Source organism: Stigmatopora nigra, unplaced genomic scaffold (assembly GCF_051989575.1).
Source record: "Stigmatopora nigra isolate UIUO_SnigA unplaced genomic scaffold, RoL_Snig_1.1 HiC_scaffold_25, whole genome shotgun sequence".
Taxonomy (NCBI): Eukaryota; Metazoa; Chordata; class Actinopteri; order Syngnathiformes; family Syngnathidae; genus Stigmatopora; species Stigmatopora nigra.
Genome location: NW_027551604.1, coordinates 2,179,748 through 2,199,882, shown reverse-complemented (window position 1 = coordinate 2,199,882; position 20,135 = coordinate 2,179,748). Strand labels below are relative to the sequence as shown.

At 34.7% G+C, this 20,135-nt stretch overlaps 2 protein-coding genes across 2 annotated transcripts in view; one reads left to right on the top strand and one right to left on the bottom strand.

Annotated features, from left to right (window-relative positions):
• The window catches only part of fbln1 (fibulin 1), a 32,111-nt gene extending 23,290 nt beyond the window's left edge, over positions 1–8,821 (top strand). Inside the window, exon 17 of the mRNA XM_077710955.1 lies at positions 8,323–8,821. Within this exon, the coding sequence (XP_077567081.1) occupies positions 8,323–8,462 (140 nt within the window). The 3' untranslated portion in view covers positions 8,463–8,821. The remainder of the gene's footprint in view (positions 1–8,322) is intronic.
• The window catches only part of LOC144191986 (aldo-keto reductase family 1 member D1-like), a 76,011-nt gene that overhangs the window by 33,722 nt on the left and 22,154 nt on the right, over positions 1–20,135 (bottom strand). The window lies entirely within an intron of this gene.

Below are 20,135 nucleotides of genomic sequence, written 5' to 3'. Positions count from 1 at the left end.
TCAGGAGTTTGTGTTTTTTTAATATCCGACACAGGTGGTTTTTCGTTTTTGGTTTTCTGTTTTTTCCATATATAAGGCGCACTGGATTATAAGGCGCACTGTCCATTTTGGAGAAAATTTAAGACTTTTAAGTGCGCCTTATAGTCCTGAAAATACGTTACATGTCATCGTTAATCTTCAACCTCTCTAATGGACTAAATATGAATATTAGCTTTTGGCTACAATCTTACATATCCACATATATGTTCATTAACATGAATATAAATATGTTCTGTTCCTTATTTAAAAATCCAACTCAACCTCATCAATAAACGCCGCTTAAACTATCTTAAAAACATCGTCTTGAAGTTTCGTTAATAATCCCTGCTGGTGTTTTGCATCGCTAACACGGATGCGGAGAGACTACATTAAAAAAAAAATAAAGTCATTGTGGGCGTTTAGCTTCATGTGGTGGGACGTATTGTTCCATTTCCCTCGGGCAAGGCATCAATGTCTTGCCGAACATTACAACACTTAAAGTAACAACCGCACCAAAGACCCGTTTATGCGGGATACTTATTAGATGCAGCTCTCGCATGTTGACACCAGTTGCCCATCCCGAGTAAAAAAACCCAAAACGCACGCTACTTTGATTTAGCGAGCTGGCACTTTGTAGTACAGATGCTGTGGGTTCCATTCCCACTCTACAACAAACCCTATGCATGAATCACCCCTGAATATTTTTTCATTTCTGTGAATCATCCACAGTCTTTACAAAATCTAAAAACTACCAATAGGGACCCCCCGAACCCCCCCACCAAGATCCCCGGCCATCAAACTTGGAAAGACAAACAGTGGAGGAAGGCATTATTCATACTAACAGTGGATTAGGAGCATGTTTGTACAGAGTTGATGATGGGATGATTGACAGTAAGTGGTTAGCCACCCTTGACCTCCCTCGGGGGCCCCCCTAGAATAACTCTGCTGAGGGGCCTTAGTAGCTCACAGAGAGGGCAGTAAACCACACAGACACACCTGAGCTCTCTCACTAATCCTCCTCTTATTGCTTCAAAAATGCTGAGTAAAATTACAAGTTAAGAACCCCCCCCCCAAAGACGAGTATTTCCACTTGTAATACTGCATAAGCATATACCGTATTTTCACGAGTATAAGGCGCACTTAAAAGTCTCAAATTTTCTACAAAATAGACAGTGCGCCTTATAATCCAGTGCGCCTTATATACGGGAAAAACAGAAAACCAAAATAACGAAAAACCACCACTGTCGGATATTGAAAAAAAACACAAACGCCTGAAGTGAAACAATACTGTTAAATTTGCAGATGCCATCTTAGTTTACAACATCTTCCATCATATAGCTCCTCCCCCACTGCAAGATTTTATACAAAAAAAACCATCAACAATGGCTGGCTCTAGAGGTGACTGTAAAGTAGTGAGTGCTTCAAACCTGGAAGTCAATAGTAATTACCGTATTTGCACCACTATAAGGCGCACTTAAGTCTTACATTTTCTCCAAAATAGACAGGACGCCTTATAGCCAAGTGCGTCTTATATATGGAAAAAAAAACGGAAAAACAAAAAAATATCACTGTCAGATATTAAAAAACACAAACGCCTGAACTGAAACAATACTGTTAAATATGCAGATGCCATTTTAGTTTACAACATCTTCCATCATATAGCTCCTCCCCCACTGAAAGATTTTATCCAAAAAAAATCAAAACATCAACAATGGCCGGCTCTAGAGGTGACTGTGAAGTAGTGAGTACTTCATACCTGGAAGTCAATAAGTTAATATATATGAGAGAGTTGAGATAGTTTAATAACTAAGAGAGAGAGAGTTTAATATATATGTACTGTTTAATATCGAAGTACGGTTTAATATCGAAGTACATTCGACAGGCAACCAAAAGACCGGCGACCAAACGTCCGGTCACGGATGTTCTCACATATCGCTTTGTACTTTATTGAGAGGATGCTGGACTGTGTCACAAAACTTTTGATCCTGGGTATACTTTTCAATTTTGCCCTAACAAATATTACATAGTAAAAACAATGAGTGCTACCTAAGTCTCCAAAGTGTCTTTTCAAAAACACCCCCCTACGCACCATCTATCAGATTGAACCCATACGCATTTGACCGACAGCCATTCGTTCTCATGGCAAACATGGTAATCATCACAAATCACTCAAAACTCTCAACTAGGAACGCATGTTATCCCAAAGAACAAACACGCCATTCCGTGCTAACTATTTGGGATCTTACTAAATCAGGGGTGTCAAACTCCCTTTGGTCTGCGAGCCAAATAAAGCTTAATTTGAGATGAAGCGAACCGGACCAGTAAACTCATTGCAAAATGACATAGAACTAACAATAAGTCCACTTTTTTTCCTTTATATTAGTCACTAATACTAATAATTAGTGCAAAGAATGAGTAAAATATCAAAATGTTTATTAAAAGAATCTTCCATTTACATTATGAACGATATATTATGAACAAGAGAATAACATAAGAACATAAATAAAGTATGTACACTGCGCCCCTAGCGGATAATATAAGAACTACAAATTTTAAAGAAAATTCATTTTTTTTTTATACAATGCAGCTTTCTTCCCCGGGCCATACCAAACCACCAGACGGGCCGGATCCGGCCCGCGGGCCGTATGTTTGACACCCCTGTATTAGTCACCAATACTAATAATTAGTGCAAAGAATGAGTAAATTATCAAAATGTTTATTAAAAGATTTTTCCTTTTACATTATGAACGATATATTATGAACAAGAGAATAACATAAGAACATAAATAAATGCCAATTCATGTTGTCTGCACGTACTAAAACACTGCGCCCCTAGCGGATAATACAAGAACTACACATTTTAAAGAAAATTCATATTTTTTTATACAATGCAGCTTTCTTCCCCGGGCCGTACCGAACCACCAGACGGGCCGGATCCGGCCCGCGGGCCGTATGTTTGACACCCCTGCTCTAAATCAAGCCTGTAGTTTTTATTCTTCATTTTTTTGGGATATGATACTTAAGCCACTTCCCCTTTTTTAAAAGTGATATCCAAAAGCACTCAGCTGTCATGTATTTCTCACAAAATATCTTTGCTACATTTTCAAGGGATCAGAATACTTCTCAAGTTCCATCCAAGTATTCTTTCAGTACGATTGTGATCTATCAATCAAAGTTTTTTGCACGAAACAAGTCCATTTTTATCCCTTTTTTCACCATGCGTGAATACTATAACGAGAACCAAATTTGAAGGATTTAGTCATCCCTGGAATGACTCTTCTTCATGAGTAATTATTTGTAATGGAAGGATTTGTACTACGTGTCATTACTCAAACGCTGTCTTTTAATTATTTCTTCATTTTTTTTAAAAAGCAGGACTTTTCCAAGACACAATGCTACATTTGTCTTCGTTTTTTTTATCAAACTCTGGTAAAATTCCCTTCATTTTTGCAAGGCAAGTGACAAGAGCTTTTTGAGCTTTTTATAAGGTCGGAAAAAAAAAACGTTTTTGGCAGTTGCTGAAACGAAACGGAAAGTTTGTCTGTACGCAGGTAGCCGTTAGCATTGCGCCGGAATGTAACCCCCCCGTGTGAGACGTAAATTCCTCCGAGAGAGGCTGGAACATTATCAACCCCACCCCCTTTTTTTAAAAATTGTATTTGTTCCCTCATACTGATGAGAAATATATATTAAAACATTTAGTTTTGTGCTTACGTGCGTATTTTGCTACTACCATGCCACTGTGATTAAAAACATTGTATATACAAGGTTAAGGTATTATATTCGATGGGTGTATATGGCTCGGGAGCCATATGTGGCTCTTTGGATGGGTGTATTTATTTCCCTTTTTTATTTTATTTTTAATTTTATTTTATTTTTTAATTTAGTCACATTTCTTTTTAATTTTTTTCCTTTATTTAATTTTTTTATTTTATTTTTGAATTAAGTCACATTTCTTTTTAATTTTGTCCCTTTTTATTTTATTTTTTAATTAAGTCACATTTGTTAATATTTTTTTCTTTTTTATTTTATTTTTAATTTATTTTATTTTTTAATTAAGTCACATTTCTTATGAATTGTTTTCCCCTTTTTTATTTTATTTTTTAATTCATTTTATTTTTTAATTAAGTCACATTTCCTTTTAATTTTTTTCCCTTTTTTATTTTATTTTTTAATTAAGTCACATTTCTTTTTAATTTTTTCCCTTTTTTATTTTATTTTTAATTTTATTTTGGGACTTTCGAGATAAGAAGCGAAAACTGGATGTCATTTTTTGGCTATGAATGATGACGAGGGTCCGCCAGAGTGCGCCAAGCTCATAAGGAATAAATAACCTGTCCGTTTAAGTGGAGATTAGTTGATGGGAGGGGCCTATTTACAACCCCATGACAAGGCGCTCTTTGACAACGAGATGAGGCTCTTCTACTTGGGTGGTCTTTGGGTCAGTTCAGGTGTTTGTGTTTTTTTTAATTTCCGACAGTGGTGGTTTTCTGTTTTTTTCCATATATAAGGCGCACTGGATTATAAGGCGCACTGTCTATTTTGGAGGAAATTTAAGACTTTTAAGTGTGCCTTATAGTGGTAAAAATAGGGTAATTGCTATTGAATTCCAGGTATGAAGCACACTCACTACACAGTCACCCCTAGAGCCAGCCATTGTTGATGTTTTGGATTATTTTTGTATAAAATCTTGCAGTGGGGGAGGAGCTATATGATGGGAGATGTTGTAAACTAAGATGGCATCTGCATATTTAACAGTATGGTTTCAGTTCAGGAGTTTTTGTTTTTTTTAATATCCAACAGTGGTGGTTTTTGGTTTTCTGTTTTTTTCCATATATAAGGCGCACTGGATTATAAGGCGCACTGTCTATTTTGGAGAAAATTTAAGACTTAAGTGCGCCTTATAGTGGTGAAAATACGGTAAATGCTATTGACTTCCAGCTATGAAGCACTCACTACTACACAGTCACCTCTAGAGCCAGCCATTGTTGATCTATTGGATTTTTTTTAATCAAATCTTGCATTGGGGGAGGAGCTATATGATGGAAGATTTTGTAAACTAAAATGGCATCTGCATATTTAACAGTATTGTTTCACTTTAGGCGTTTGTGTTTTTTTTAATATCCGACAGTGGTGGTTTTTCGTTTTTGTTTTTCAGTTTTTTCCATATATAAGGCGCACTGGATTATAAGGCGCACTGTCTATTTTGGAGAAAATTTAAGACTTTTAAGTGCGCCTTATAGTTGTGAAAATACAGTAAACAAACAATTGCAACTTTGTGTATTTCTATGCTAAAGAATTATCCAGTTATCTTTAAAAAACTCAAATTCATGACACAATTCTTCCACGAAACCATTTCAAAAGATGTTCTCATCCTAAATAATAACGAGATGTCTCAAAACTTCAAAAACCACCAGTACATAATTATAATCAAGACCATTTAACACGTAAAGTTTACCGTCCTATTTCTGTACCCAATGACGCTATTAGCATCAAACCATGCAGTTAAATCCACTTCACCACTACATTGTCAAACCTTATTTCTACTCTTAAAAAGGTCTTTACTTTTCCAAAGGTCACTTGCAGTGTTACAAAAAGTTGCGGTTCGAACATAACGATGCGTATTTTATCATCTCAGCTGCCGAAAGCCCACTTTTGGGGGTGACGTGACTGCACCCCCAGTGAGCCATTTTATCCAAAAATGACACACGGGCCATTTGAGAGATCTGTAACTCTGACTCACTTTCAATTGAGCTGAAAATATCGCAGTGTGTAGGCCAAAAAAGCAAAGATCCCGCCCCCTTTTTTTGCGGGTGTTTGGACAGCCTGACCTTACCGTCTTACCCATTTTTAAGTGACTTGTACTGTAGTACTAACACATCCCTAAGGGCCTATGATGTGCTATGTTAAGCTTTACATTGCTTTGACATCTTGAACTACTGTTAGTACTTTCATTGAGTGCCTTTTTGTAGTACTGTGACTATTCATGGAGATTTTTTTTTGCTTTTTTGAATGAAAAATGGGAATATAATCAAGCCCTTTCATACGTCGATTTTTTTTAACCAAAAAAATATACATAAAGATGACAATGTCCATTGATGTTAAGTAATTGAATTGTCATGATTGGGTTGTTGCTCAAAACAACAGCTGTATTGATCTAGTACAAGGGTGTCAAAATGGTGGTCCTAGGGCCGAATCTGGTCCGTCGTATTATTTTGTGCGGCCCGAGAAAGTATTTTTTTGTTTGTTTTAGAATCAAATTCAAATGAAGATTGGAGTTTTCTGTTTTTAAATCAATAATTGCATTTTTTAATCCATTTTTTGGTTGTATTTTTAGTTCATTTTATGGAATCTAAAAGTAAATAAACAATTATTTTCTGTTTTCTACGATTATTGAACATCATTTTTGAAATTAAAAAAACAAATGATTAAAAGATGTTTTCACTTACTAAGAAAAAAAGCTCAAATAATATTATTTTAAATCTAAAAAGACTGAATATTTAAGGTTTTTGATCCAGTTCTTTTAAAAAAAAATAGCTAAATATTATATCTAAAATGGTCCGGCCCACATGAAATCGAATTTGACACCCATTATTGATGTAAATCTTGAATCCAGATCAATATAAAACCTTTATGAGCTCATTTGTGACAGTCAGAGCTGCAAATAACCAAGTTAATTCGACAAAATTCCTCATAAATCACAAGAAAAAGATTAAAAAATAATAATAATCAAACTCTCAACCTCCAGTTGGACATCGTTCCCCATCAGAATCAAAATATAGTATCTAAATCCAATTCTGATCAGGTTTTCTTGCCCTTACGAACCAAAAAAAATCTCACTGTCACTACAGCAACCCAAACTGAAAAACAGCAAAACATGGCAACCCGAGTAGAAAGTGGCCCCATTTCTCGGAGGGCTTAGCATGAGAATCTTCCTTAACCTTTTGTGTGCAACCACAGCACCCCCCTTGACAACTCCTAAAAAGACGTAAGCAGAGTTGAAGTGACAAAGCGATAGAGACAGCGGCTTTTCTTGCCGTTTAAGGCCAATCCCCATAGGAGCGCCTCGGCGGGTATATCGCGTGACTGCGACCGCTCCCCTCCGTCACAAACACATGGGATTCATTTACCATGGTGGGCCACAGTGCCGGTGCCCCCTTTAGAGGAAGATTAGGGTAAAGTGAGCGGGAGGAGAATTGCCGTGTATGTTTCTGCTATTGTACAATTTGCAAGATTTTGCACCAAAAATTCCAATACATCAACAAAGGCTGGCTCTAGAGGTGACTGTGTAGTGAGTGCTAAAATTAGCTAAAGCGCCTTCCTTCTCTCTTCATACCTGGAAGTCAATAGCAATTAGGATATGTGAACTATCGTCTCTGAACATCTTGGCCAATCACCTTAAAGGTTGGCTGTTAGACCAACAAAATTGAGATCATAAGGCTGTCTAAAATTGTGCTAAAAATGGGATTTAAGATGGAAATTAGAGCTCAACTACAATCTTACATATTTATATGTATGTACATATATGTATGTATATATATATATATATATATATATATATATATATATATATATATATATATATATATATATATATATATATATATATATATATAAATATATATATATATAAATATATAAATAAATATATATATATAAATATATATATATAAATATATATATATATATATATATATATATATATATATATATATATATATATATATATATATATATATATATATATATATATATATATATATATATATATATATAAATATATATATATATATGTATATGTATATGTATATGTATATGTATATGTATATGTATATATATATATATATATATATATATATATATATATATATATATATATATATATATATATATATATATATACACACACACACACATATTTCAGCAACACTTACTAAATTATTTATTTATTAACTTATTTATGTCTACAATGTCTTTTTCTGTGTCTGTATTCTCACCCTCTTGCTACTATGACAATCAAATTTCCCAAATACAGAATTTATAAAGTTACCTAATCTAATCTACATATATGTTCATTAACATGAATATAAATGTTTATTAATATGTGCCGTTACTTATTACAAATCACAATCTTACATGTTCAAATATTTAAGTTCTTTAACTTGAACAATCTACGATCCACAAAAAATAGCAGTAGTGTTATTAGTATTTTTTCATTATAGTCCTGGCGTTAATGCTTGTTTCAGGTAAATATGTAAACATTGTGTCTTGAACTATATTCTATACTTTTATACTTCTTTTCAGGAGTGGTCCGGCAAGTCAAGCCGCTGATTGGCCCATTGACGACGATCCTGAAACTGTCCATGCGAAACGTCACGGCGCAAGGCGACTCGGGCCAAAGCATCATCAACGTTTACATCTTTGTGTCGGAGTTCTGGTTCTGAAAATTCTCTCATTTCACCCGCTATCGACTCTGAATACGTCGCTAATGCTAAACGTATCAACGTTTTCAAGTCAGTGCTCAAGCAGAAGAAACTTTCAAGTTTGAACCGACAATTTTTGAGTTAAAAACGTTATCAGCCGCCATTTTTTTTTCGTTTGATGACACGCTCAGGTCGACGCCCACTTTTGTGTTGCGTTTTTGGCGTAAATGAGCTACAGAAGAAGAAACATTATTATGCTAATAAAAAAGGGATAGTTTGGGATTAAAAAATGTCAAAAAATATATATAAACTGCATGCCATTTTGAAAGACTGTTAATGTTACATTATATGCTTTATTTTTGTCTTATTTTGAACATTCACTATATTTTTTAATGATTTTTTTTCTATGGAATAAACACTATTTTACATATTTTTTTTGTTCTCTCTAATTCAAACAAGTTATTGCAAAACTTCCAATCCAGATTCCACTTTCAATAGTATGAACACATTCATATCAAAAGTGTTTTTAACATAAAAAAACTTGCTCAAGAGTTAGAATCGTGCCACCAACTTGATTACAACTTTTCAAATGGAGACATGTCAATATTAGCCGACAAATAGAAAGCTGCAAACACGGCTATCTCGAACCCACGGGACTTTTGATTCCCAGCAGTCTGTGGAAAGTCAGTTTCCATGGTGACGTTTAGAACATTCTATTTGTTTTGGCGGCAAATAATAGCTTAGACGTGGGTCAACACTTTTGGCCTCCGGGCGCCCTTTAACGGCATCCGTTTCTAGATTGTCCGTTCGTGCGTGTGGACACGTTCGTGGCGAGGGAGGATTTCCGAAAAAAAAAAAAAAAAACGGAGGTGGCACCATTCTTCAGAAGCACAAGATAGGATACATATAAAAAAGTGCATCCGTTAACAGTACACATGAAAACATGAACAGAAAAAAAGGATTAACATACCGTTTTTTCACGACTATAAGGCGCAGTTAAGTCTTAAATCTTCTCCAATATAGACAGTGTGCCTTATAATTCAGTGCGCCTTATATATGGAAAAAAAACAGAAAAACGAAAAACCACCACCTCTGTCGGATATTAAAAAAACACAAACGCCTAAACTGAATACTCAATACTGTTAAATATGCAGATGCCATTTTAGTTTACCACATCTTCCATCATTTAGCTCCTCCCACACTGCAAGATTTGATACAAAAAAATCCAAAACATCAACAATGGCTGGCTCTAGAGGTGACTATGGTGTAGTGAGTGCTTCATACCTGGAAGTCAATAGCAATTACCGTATTTTCACGACTATAAGGCGCACTTAAAAGCCTTAAATGTTCTACAAAATAGACAGTGCGCCTTATAATACAGTGCGCCTTATAATACAGTGCGCCTTATAATACAGTGCGCCTTATATATGGATGTTTTGGATTTTTTTGTATAAAATCTTGCAGTGGGGGAGGAGCTATATGATGGAAGATGTTGTAAACTAAGATGGTGGTCTTTTGTTTTTGTTTTTCTCTCCTATATAAGGCGCACTGGATTATAAAGCGCACTGGATTATAAGGCGCACTGTCTATTTTGGAGAAAATATAACTTTTAAGTGCGCCTTATAGTCGTGAAAATACGGTAAGCAATTTTGAAGGGGAATCCCTACTTGGCGGAAATTCACTTATCGCGGGTGGTCCCGGTCCCCATTAACCGCGATGACCGAGGGAACACTGTATTAAGAAATATGAAAATGTCATTTATAAAAAAGATAGATAGCCTGTAAAACACCAAAAACAAATAAGAGTGGACAGAGCTACTGCCACTGGCTCCCGCATGATGGCGCCATCTTTGGAGGAAATTAAAAAAAAAACATTATTTGGACAACGTCAGCGGGCCAAAGGTGGCACCAACCATGGTGGTGGCTACGCTAATGTTGTAGCATTTGAAATTTCATTAATTGGCCAAAGAAGATGATTTTTTTTTACTAACTGTCAAACATCAGTGGCGGCAGGGGGGCTTAACGGAGGGTCTGTAATCATGGCTGTGGCCGTTTGCTTCAAAGACAATAGCTAAGGGCCGAGGCGTTCGTCAGCTGTGATGGATTTGGAGAGCACTCCTCCTGGCAGGAAATGGGAGGGCGGCGGGCGGCGGGTCAGGCCTGCGCTTGACATGAAAGAGCGCCTTAAAAGCCAAAGTGAAGACACTAAAGTTCACTTGACGACAGGCGGCGGCGTTCAGGGCAGATGCTTCATGATTCTTTAGAAGCCAGGATTTGACTCGAGTTGTTACACTACATAGCTATGGGGTCCTGGGTTCAAATCTAGGTCGGTCCACCTGTGTGGAGTTTGGATGTTCTTTCTTTCTGGGCCTGTGTGGGATTTTGCTGAGTAATCCAGTTTCCTCACATATTACAAAAATATGCATGATAAGCTGATTGGACACTTCAAATTTGGGACGGGACGTTTGGTCGCCGGTCTTTTGGTCGCTGGTCAAATGTACTTAGGTGTTAAACAGTACTTCGATATTAAACAGTACTTAGATGTTAAACAGTACTTAGATACTAAACAGTACTTAGATGTTAAACAGTACTTAGATACTAAACAGTACATAGATGTTAAACAGTACTTAGATACTAAACAGTACTTAGATATTAAACAGTACATAGATGTTAAACAGTACTTAGATACTAAACAGTACTTAGATATTAAACAGTATTTTGATATGAAACAGAACTTTGATACGAAACAGTACTTTGATACGAAACAGTACATAGATATTAAACAGTACTTAGATATCAAACAGTACTTAGATATCAAACAGCACTTAGATATCAAACAGTAATTAAATATGAAACGGTACTTAGATATGAAACAGTACTTAGATATGAAACAGTACTTAGATACTAAACAGTACTTAGATACTAAACAGTACTTAGATACTAAGCATGACTAGGATATTAAACAGTACTTAGATATTAAACAGCACTTAGATATCAAACAGTACTTAGATATCAAACAGTACTTAGATATCAAACAGTACTTAGATATCAAACAGTACTTAGATATTAAACTGTACTTAGATATGAAACGGTACTCAGATATGAAACAGTACTTAGATATGAAACAGTACTTTGATATTAAACAGTACTTTGATATTACACAGTACTTAGATCTTAAACAGTACTTCGATATTAAACAGTACTTAGATACGAAACAGTACTTAGATATCAAACTTCTCTCTTAGATATTAAACTCTCTCTCATGAATATAATTTTTTTTGAGTTGGTTTCAACAGTAAACTCTCTGTCACCATTTGACCGGCGACCAAAAGACCGACGACCAAATGTCCAAGCACCCTCCAAATTGCCCCTAGAGCGTGAATGTTTGTTTGTCTCTTCAGGCCCTGCGATTGGCTGGCTACAAGTTCAGGGTATCCCACACCTCAAGCCTGAAGTCAGCTGGGATAGGCTCCAGCACCCCCTACGAGCCAAGTGACAATAAACCGGTCCAGAAAATGAATGAATGGATGAGTATTGATTCATTAATTTCCTATAAATAAACTGTATTTCTACAGTAATCCCTCGAGTATCGTGGTTAATATAGACCAAACATGGCCGCAATAATTGAAAAATCCCATAGGGTCATCCCTATTATAACTTTGTCTTTCCTAGTAGCAAAAGTGACTTCCGTTTTACCAGTTTTAGTGTATATTTTCACAATTCTAAGAACTTAAAAATTAAAAATGTAATAATTAATAGCAGAAAAAAAATTGCGAAGTAGTGAATTTGCGATAAGTGAAGTCGCAATAATTGAGGGAATACTGTTATTGTATCAAAATGTTCATTATAATCAACAACTGGCATCCACACGTCAATACGCCATTTTGGCTCAGACACCAAACATTAATATTGTGACAAACGATAATCTTGGTTGGGTTTAAGTCTATTTTTTGAATTTCCAAAAGCTGAAACTTACCCAAAAAAAGGGAAATAATCTTAAAAAAACCTTAGCAAAACTACTAACTACTACTTCGATTTCAACTTTAGTCAAATTGCGTCCTAACAGTAGCCAAACAACATTTGGAGGACATTGACATTGATTAATATCACGACATACTGCTGATTTATAATACACCGAGAATCCATTTTGAATGCAAAACAGCTGTTAATGCGCATTGTATTTATGTACGGCATTACACATTCAAGTTAGCTTGAAAACTGAACCCAGTTAAAGAGTCATGAGCATGAATATAGATGCTGTAAACATTGTATGCGGAGTATGTCAATATGCATAATAGTTGCGGTAGATGTAATGTATACATTATTAGACAACATACAAAAGTGTTTTCCACAATCCCAGATGGGAATAGTTAAAAAAGTGGACGCAGAATGGAGCATGATAAGTTATAAAAAAAAATACATTAAAAAAATGTCAAAAAAATTCAAATCGGGTCAAAATTTTGGTGCAATCAATATTTTTTTAAGGAAAAGTGAACAGTTTAAAGTTAACTGTAACTGTAAGGATTTAGTTTTTTTGCCAGTTCTCTGTTTTCCTTCAAAACACACATTTAAATTGTTCACGAGTTGAAATTGTTCATGAGTTGAAAGTGTTCATAAGTTGAAATAGTTCATAAGTTGAAATAGTTCATAAGTTGAAAGTGTTCATAAGTTGAAATTGTCCATAAGTTGAAATAGTTCATAAGTTGAAATAGTTCATAAGTTGAAATTGTTCATAAGTTGAAATAGTTCATAAATTGAAATAGTTCATAAGTTGAAATTGTTCATAAGTTGAAATTGTTCATAAGTTGAAATTGTTCATAAGTTGAAATTGTTCATAAGTTGAAATAGTTCATAAGTTGAAATTGTTCATAAGTTGAAATGGTTCACGAGTTGAAAGTGTTCATAAGTTGAAATTGTCCATAAGTTGAAATAGTTCATAAGTTGAAATTGTTCATAAGTTGAAATTGTTCAAAAGTTGAAATTGTTCATAAGTTGAAATTGTTCATAAGTTGAAATGGTTCATGAGTTGAAATGGTTCATGAGTTTAAATTGTTGATAAGTAGAAATTGTTCCTAAATTAGATTGTTCAAATTGAAGTTGAATCAGTGCTATATTTTGTATTATATTAAATTAAATAATTGAATTATCTTAAAAAATAAATATATAATATAAATGTTGCCTGTTATATGGGGACTTAATTTTTAGGGAAAATTATCTAATTAATGAAAAACTTTGCAATAAATTAATCTTCATTAATAACAATTTAATTGTTTATCAATTGTGGACCAAAAATTCTATTTCAAAAGGTTTTATTTTGGGTGTTTTACAGCGCTTTTATCTTTTTTTAAATGACATTATAATATTTCTTAATACTACATTCCTTTTGACTTGACTTTGTACTTTATACTTTTTACTTTAGTGATGAGTATGTTAATACTTTAGTCCTTTTGTTCTGTTTAAGTTTCATATGTACTGTTAACGGATGCACTTTTTTATATGTATCCTATCTTGTGCTGACCCCGCCCATTTGTCACATTTTTACACAACATACAAAAGTGTTTTCCACAATCCCAGATGGGAATAGTTAAATAAGTGGAAGCAGAATGGAACATTATACGTTATAAAAAAAATACATTAAAAAATTGTCAAAAAATTCAAATCAGGTCAAAATTTTGGTGCAATCAATATTTTTTTAAGCAAAAGTGAACAGTTTAAAGTTAACTGTAACTGTAAGGATTTAGTTTTTTTGCTAGTTCTCTCTGTTTTCCTTCAAAACACACATTTAACCTTTGACAGGCAGCAAAAAAAGGCACTTTTGCTGAATTCCAATAGATGGCAGAGCGATACAGCACAATTCACCGCATGCCAGATTGAACTTTGAACAATGGCCTTTCCCCTGACACTTTTAAAGACCTCATAGAGTCACTAAAGATGACCAAAAAACATCCTTAACAAGTACTGTATTTTCTCGCATATTAGCTGCTAAGGCGAAATTAAGACGGATCCTAAAAAATGCATTAAAATTGTTGAATTATAACAATTTCTGTCTTTATGCGCATATAAGCCGTACCCTGGATTCAGTCGTTTTTTTAGAGACAAATAAGGCATATCTGCGAAAAAATACGGTAATTGTCATTCAAAAATTCCAAAATTATGGCATTTGGTCTTTGTCACCTTGCAGTTTCATCTAATTTATGCGCATATAAGCCGTACCCTCGATTCAGTCATTTTTTAGCAACAAATACGGCATATCTGCAAAAAAATATGACAATTGTCATTAAAAAAATCTAAACTTATGGCACCTTCCAGTTTCATCTAATTTATGCGTATATAAGCCGTACACTGTATTCAGTCATAATTATTTTGAGCAACAAATACGCCATATCTGGAAAAAAATACAGTAATTGTCATTCAAAAATTCGAATATTTGGGCATTTGGTCTTTGTTTCCTTGTAGTTTCATCTAATTTATGCGCATATAAGCCGTACCCTTAAATCAGTCATCATTTTTTTAGCAACAAATACGGCAAATCTGCGAAAAAATACGGTAATAGTCATTTAAAAATTCCAAAATTATGGCATTTGGTCTTTGTCATCTTGCTTATGCCCATATAAGCCGTACCCCGGCTTCAGTCATCATTTTTTTTTAAACAAATACGGCAAATCTGCAAAAAAATACGGTCATTGTCATCCAAAAATTCTAAAATTATGGCCTTTGGTCTTAGTCATCTTGCTAATGCGCATATAAGCCGTATCCTCGATTCAGTCATCATTTCTTTTGCAACAAATACGGCAAATCTGCAAAAAAATATGGTAATTTTCATCCAAAAATTCAAAAACTATGGCCTTTGGTCTTTGTCACCTTGCTTATGCGCATATAAGCCGTACCCTGGCTTCAGTCAGAATTTTTTTTAGCAAAAAATACGGCATATCTACAAAAAAATACGGTATATCTACAAAAAAATACGGTAATTGTCATTCAAAAATTCTAAAATTATGGCATTTGGTCTTTGTCATCTTGCTTATGCGCATATAAGCCGTACCCTCGATTCAGTCATCATTTTTTTGCAACAAAAACGGCATATCTGCAAAAAATACGGTCATTTTCATTCAAAAATTCAAAAACTATGGCCTTTGGTCTTTGTCACCTTGCTTATGCCCACATAAGCCGTACCCTGGCTTCAGTCAGATTTTTTTTAGCAACAAATACGGCATATCTACAAAAAAATACAATAATTGTCATCCAAAAAAATTCTAAAATTATGACATTTTGCTTATGCGCATATAAGCCGTACCTTGGCTTCATTCAACATTTTTTTGAGCAACAAATACGGCATATCTACAAAAAAATATTGCAATTGTCATCCAAAAAAAATTCTAAAATTAGGGCTTTTTCCTTATGCAAAAATAAGCCGTACCTTGGCTTCATTCAACATTTTTTTGAGCAACAAATACAGTATATCTACAAAAAAATACAGTAATTGTCATTCAAAAATTAGCTTACAATGAAAGTCTATGTGTGGAAAAACAAAGACACACGCAAAGTGTGTCCTGCCATAACTTAAGACATTTGAAAAGTAACCATTTACAATCATTCCGGTTGCCAGAGTACACAACAAATCCTTCCCACTTGGTCATCTGGATGTGAGGTGTACTCATGAAAATTCAGTGTGCAGTGGCTCAGTTAGTTCACGCTCATGTGGTCGCATACCGCAACCAAACACATCCAACCACATGACAAACTACACCATGGCCGCCGAAAATGCTCGATGAGACGTACACTTGTCACAATTTGGATCCCACCAGAATGGAAAAACACATTGTTTATGCAATAAGGGGAAAGGGGGCGGGGCTAAAATGAGTCATAGTGAAATTAAAATATGGGCGCATAAAAAACTTCAGTTAAAAAGCAATGTTTGCTGCAAATGAAAGGGTGTCCATTTTTTTTTGTTGTTGAAAGTTTATCATGATTTTTTTTTTGTTTGGACTGTTTTATTGCCACATGTTATTCATTTAATGCATTTCAAATGAACGACATTAAAAGCAGGAATGTGTGGGACTTGGGCCTTAAAATAACAAGAGTTTAAACCATGCACTTGATTAGAATAAGGAACATTCTGTGCTATTTCTATGGCGACCTTAGATCACCTCATGCTGGGCCAGGGCAGAGATTAGTAAGGACACCTCTAATGTTAGTATTTGATTTTCAAGTGTCCTACCCTGGAGACAATTATACAAAAGTTATTATTTCACTGCTTGTAAAGAGAGGATAAATATTTACCGTATTTTCACGACTATAAGGCGCACTTAAAAGTCTTAAATTTTCTCCAAAATAGACAGTGCGCCTTATAATCCAGTGCGCCTTATATATGGGAAAACAGGAAAACCCCCCCAAAAAAACACCACTGTCGGATATTAAAAAACACAAAGGCCTGAACTGAAACAATATTGTAAAATATGCAGATGCCATCTTAGTTTACAACATCTTCCATCATATAGCTCCTCCCCCACTGCAAGATTGTATACAAAAAAATTCAAAACATCAACAATGGCCGGCTCCAGAGGTGACTGTAAAGTAGTGAGTGCTTCATACCTGGAAGTCAATAGCAATTACTGTATTTTCACCACTAGAAGGCGCACTTAAAAGTCTGAAATTTTCTCCAAAATAGACAGTGCGCCTTATAATACGGTGCGCCTTATATATGGAAAAAATGTCATTCATTGAGGGTGCGCCTTATAGTCGTGAAAATACGGTATGAATATATATATATATATATATATATATATATATATATATATATATATATATATATATATATATATATATATATATATATATATATATATATATATATATATATATATATATATATATATATATATATATATATATATATATATATATATATGTATATGTATGTGTATGTATATATTTTTATATATATTTCAGCAACACTTACATATTCATTTATTCATCTAATAACATATTTACTACCCATGTATGTCTAAAATATCTTTTTCTGTGTCTTTATTCTCACCCTCTTGCTACTAAAACAATGAAATTTCCCAAATACAGGTTAAATAAAGTTATCCAATCCAATTATCTAATCTAAAACTATCTATAAATGCTCCTATTCAAAGCCATTATCAGCATTAAACATTGTTTCTTTTGACTACAACAGTTTTCAGCAAACAATCTCCCAGTCCCAAAAAATTGGACATCTAACACCCCAACAGCAACCCTTATATCAAAACTACCTACCCTATAAAACCTCAAAACAACCCCTATGTGTCAAACACTTGTAACGAATCAAATAAACTCCCCAAGACTTTTGCAATCCATACTTCGTCCTGATTGGCCAAGCTGTTGTTGCCTTCCAGGAACCTCGTCGTAGAACCACAATGGTAACGAGATCAAGACATCTTGCCCTGTTAATGGGACGTTCACGAGGACCCCCGATGTGTACACGTCCCGCAAACTTGTCCTGCGGTAAGCGTCCAAGCAGATGCTTCCGATAACAACGTTCGCCGGGGGAAACTCTGGAAGCCATTGATCTTTAGGCGCCACATCGAACTGCCTTGTCCCCCCTTTGTTGTGGTCCCCGGGACAATCGCTAACAGCCCCCCCCCGTCCCGTCCCCAAAAAAACACCATAAAAGCAAGATCCAGTTACTAAAAAGTAGAAGGCGGGCATCTATAGGGGAAATGGACTTGATTGTACATTTTTATACACAATGTCCCAATCACTTACAACACTGTAGTAGAGACTATGGAGAAATTAGCGGTAACCTGATGATTGGTCTTTAGATCACTTCCAGACATTGGAAGTCTGTGGATTTGGTACCTCGCTCTTATTATCATCACCAGGGTGCCTTTTTGGTGCCTAAAAAGGTATTTAGTGGGGATTTAAAGGACTAAGTTGTTAATACCAGCGCAATTATGTCAGAATTATTGGGTAGAGGGTTAGAGGGTATTCATTCTTTTCAGAAATGTACAGTACGGGGGAGTAATTGTGCCAAATATTAACTAGAGAAGTGTAGAATCCATTTTTTCTTTTTTAAATCTGGGGACGTGAAAGAGGCAAATGAAAATGTTAGAGAAAGTTCAATAAAAAGACTATTTAGTTGGGTTCCGAGCGCTTGTTCATAAGTTGAAATTGTTCACAAGTTGAAATTGTTTATAAGTTGTTCATAAGTTGAAATTGTTCATGAGTTGAACTTGTTCATGAGTTGAAATTGTTCATGAGTTGAAATTGTTCATAAGTTGACATTGTTCATAAGTTGAAATTGTTCATAAGTTGAAATTGTTCATAAGTTGAAATTGTTCATTAGTTGAAATTGTTCATATGTCGAAATTGTTCACAAGTTGAAATGGTTCATAAGTTGAAATTGTTCATCAGTTGAAGGTGTTTATAAGTTGAAATTGTTCATAAGTTTAAATTGTTCATAAGTTGAAATAGTTCTTAAGTTGAAATGGTTCATAAGTTGAAATAGTTCATAAGTTGAAATGGTTCATAAATTGAAATTGTTCAGATTGAATTTGATTCAGTGCTATTTTTTGTATTATATTAAATTAAATAATTAAATTATCTTTACAAATAAATATATAATATACATTTTGCCTGGGACTTAATTTTTAGGGAAAATTATCTAATTAACGAAAACTTTGCAATAAATGAATCTTCATTAATAACACAATTTAACTATCAATTGTGGACCAAAAATTCTATTTCAAAACGTTTTGTTTTTGGTGTTTTACATCACTTTTATCTTTTTAAAATCACATTTTAATATTTCTTAATACATTCCTTTTGACTTGACTTTGTACTTTATACTTTTTCCTCTAATGAAGAGTATATTTATACTTTAGTCCTTTTTTCTGTTCATGTTTCATATGTACTGTTAACGGATTCACTTTTTTATATGTATCCTATCTTGTGCTGACCCCGCCCATCTGTCACATTTTTAAAGTCAATGTAACTATACATAGCATTCTCAGGGAGCTAAAAACACATTTAAAAAGTCCTGTTTTAATCATCCCAGTTATCCCAACATTAATGTTATTATATGTTCTGAAGTATCTAAAAGAACTTGTCAGACAAAAGAATTCCTAAACCGACCTCCGACATCCAAACCCTTGTCAAAATCCGACATGCTAACCACAAATTGAGCATGCCGCTACAGGTGGAAGCTAACTATTTCCCTCTTTTCCCACACGACTCGTTCCTACAATCCGTCATTGGCTCCAGATTGGAAAAATCCACCAATTGTTTGCGCTGTAATAAAACTCAGATTTTTTGGTATTTTTTAGGATTCCTCAGCCATGATGAGCCTTTTCGAGTTTGTGGCTAATGGCGGTGGAAAATGTAGCTCGCCGAAAAACTACCAAAGCTGTTTTCGTTGGGATGTCTGCGGGATGAAATGAAGAATAATAGAAAGAGTCTCGCCGCCGCCGCCGCCGCCGCCGATACTTGGGCCGCCACAATTAGGAGCAGACCCGCTGAGTTTTGGAGTCGAACCGCCGCTGCCATCGCCTGTGAGACGTGACAATGAGGGCGAAGTATTCCAGCCCAGAAAATGTCCATTTAATGACTTACATTGTTCTGTCTCATCCATCATAAGCGTTCTTTTCTTCATTAAAATTGATGAAATCTTTGTAGCCACTTGCCCCCTGTTCTCTATTCGACCTTATTTGGA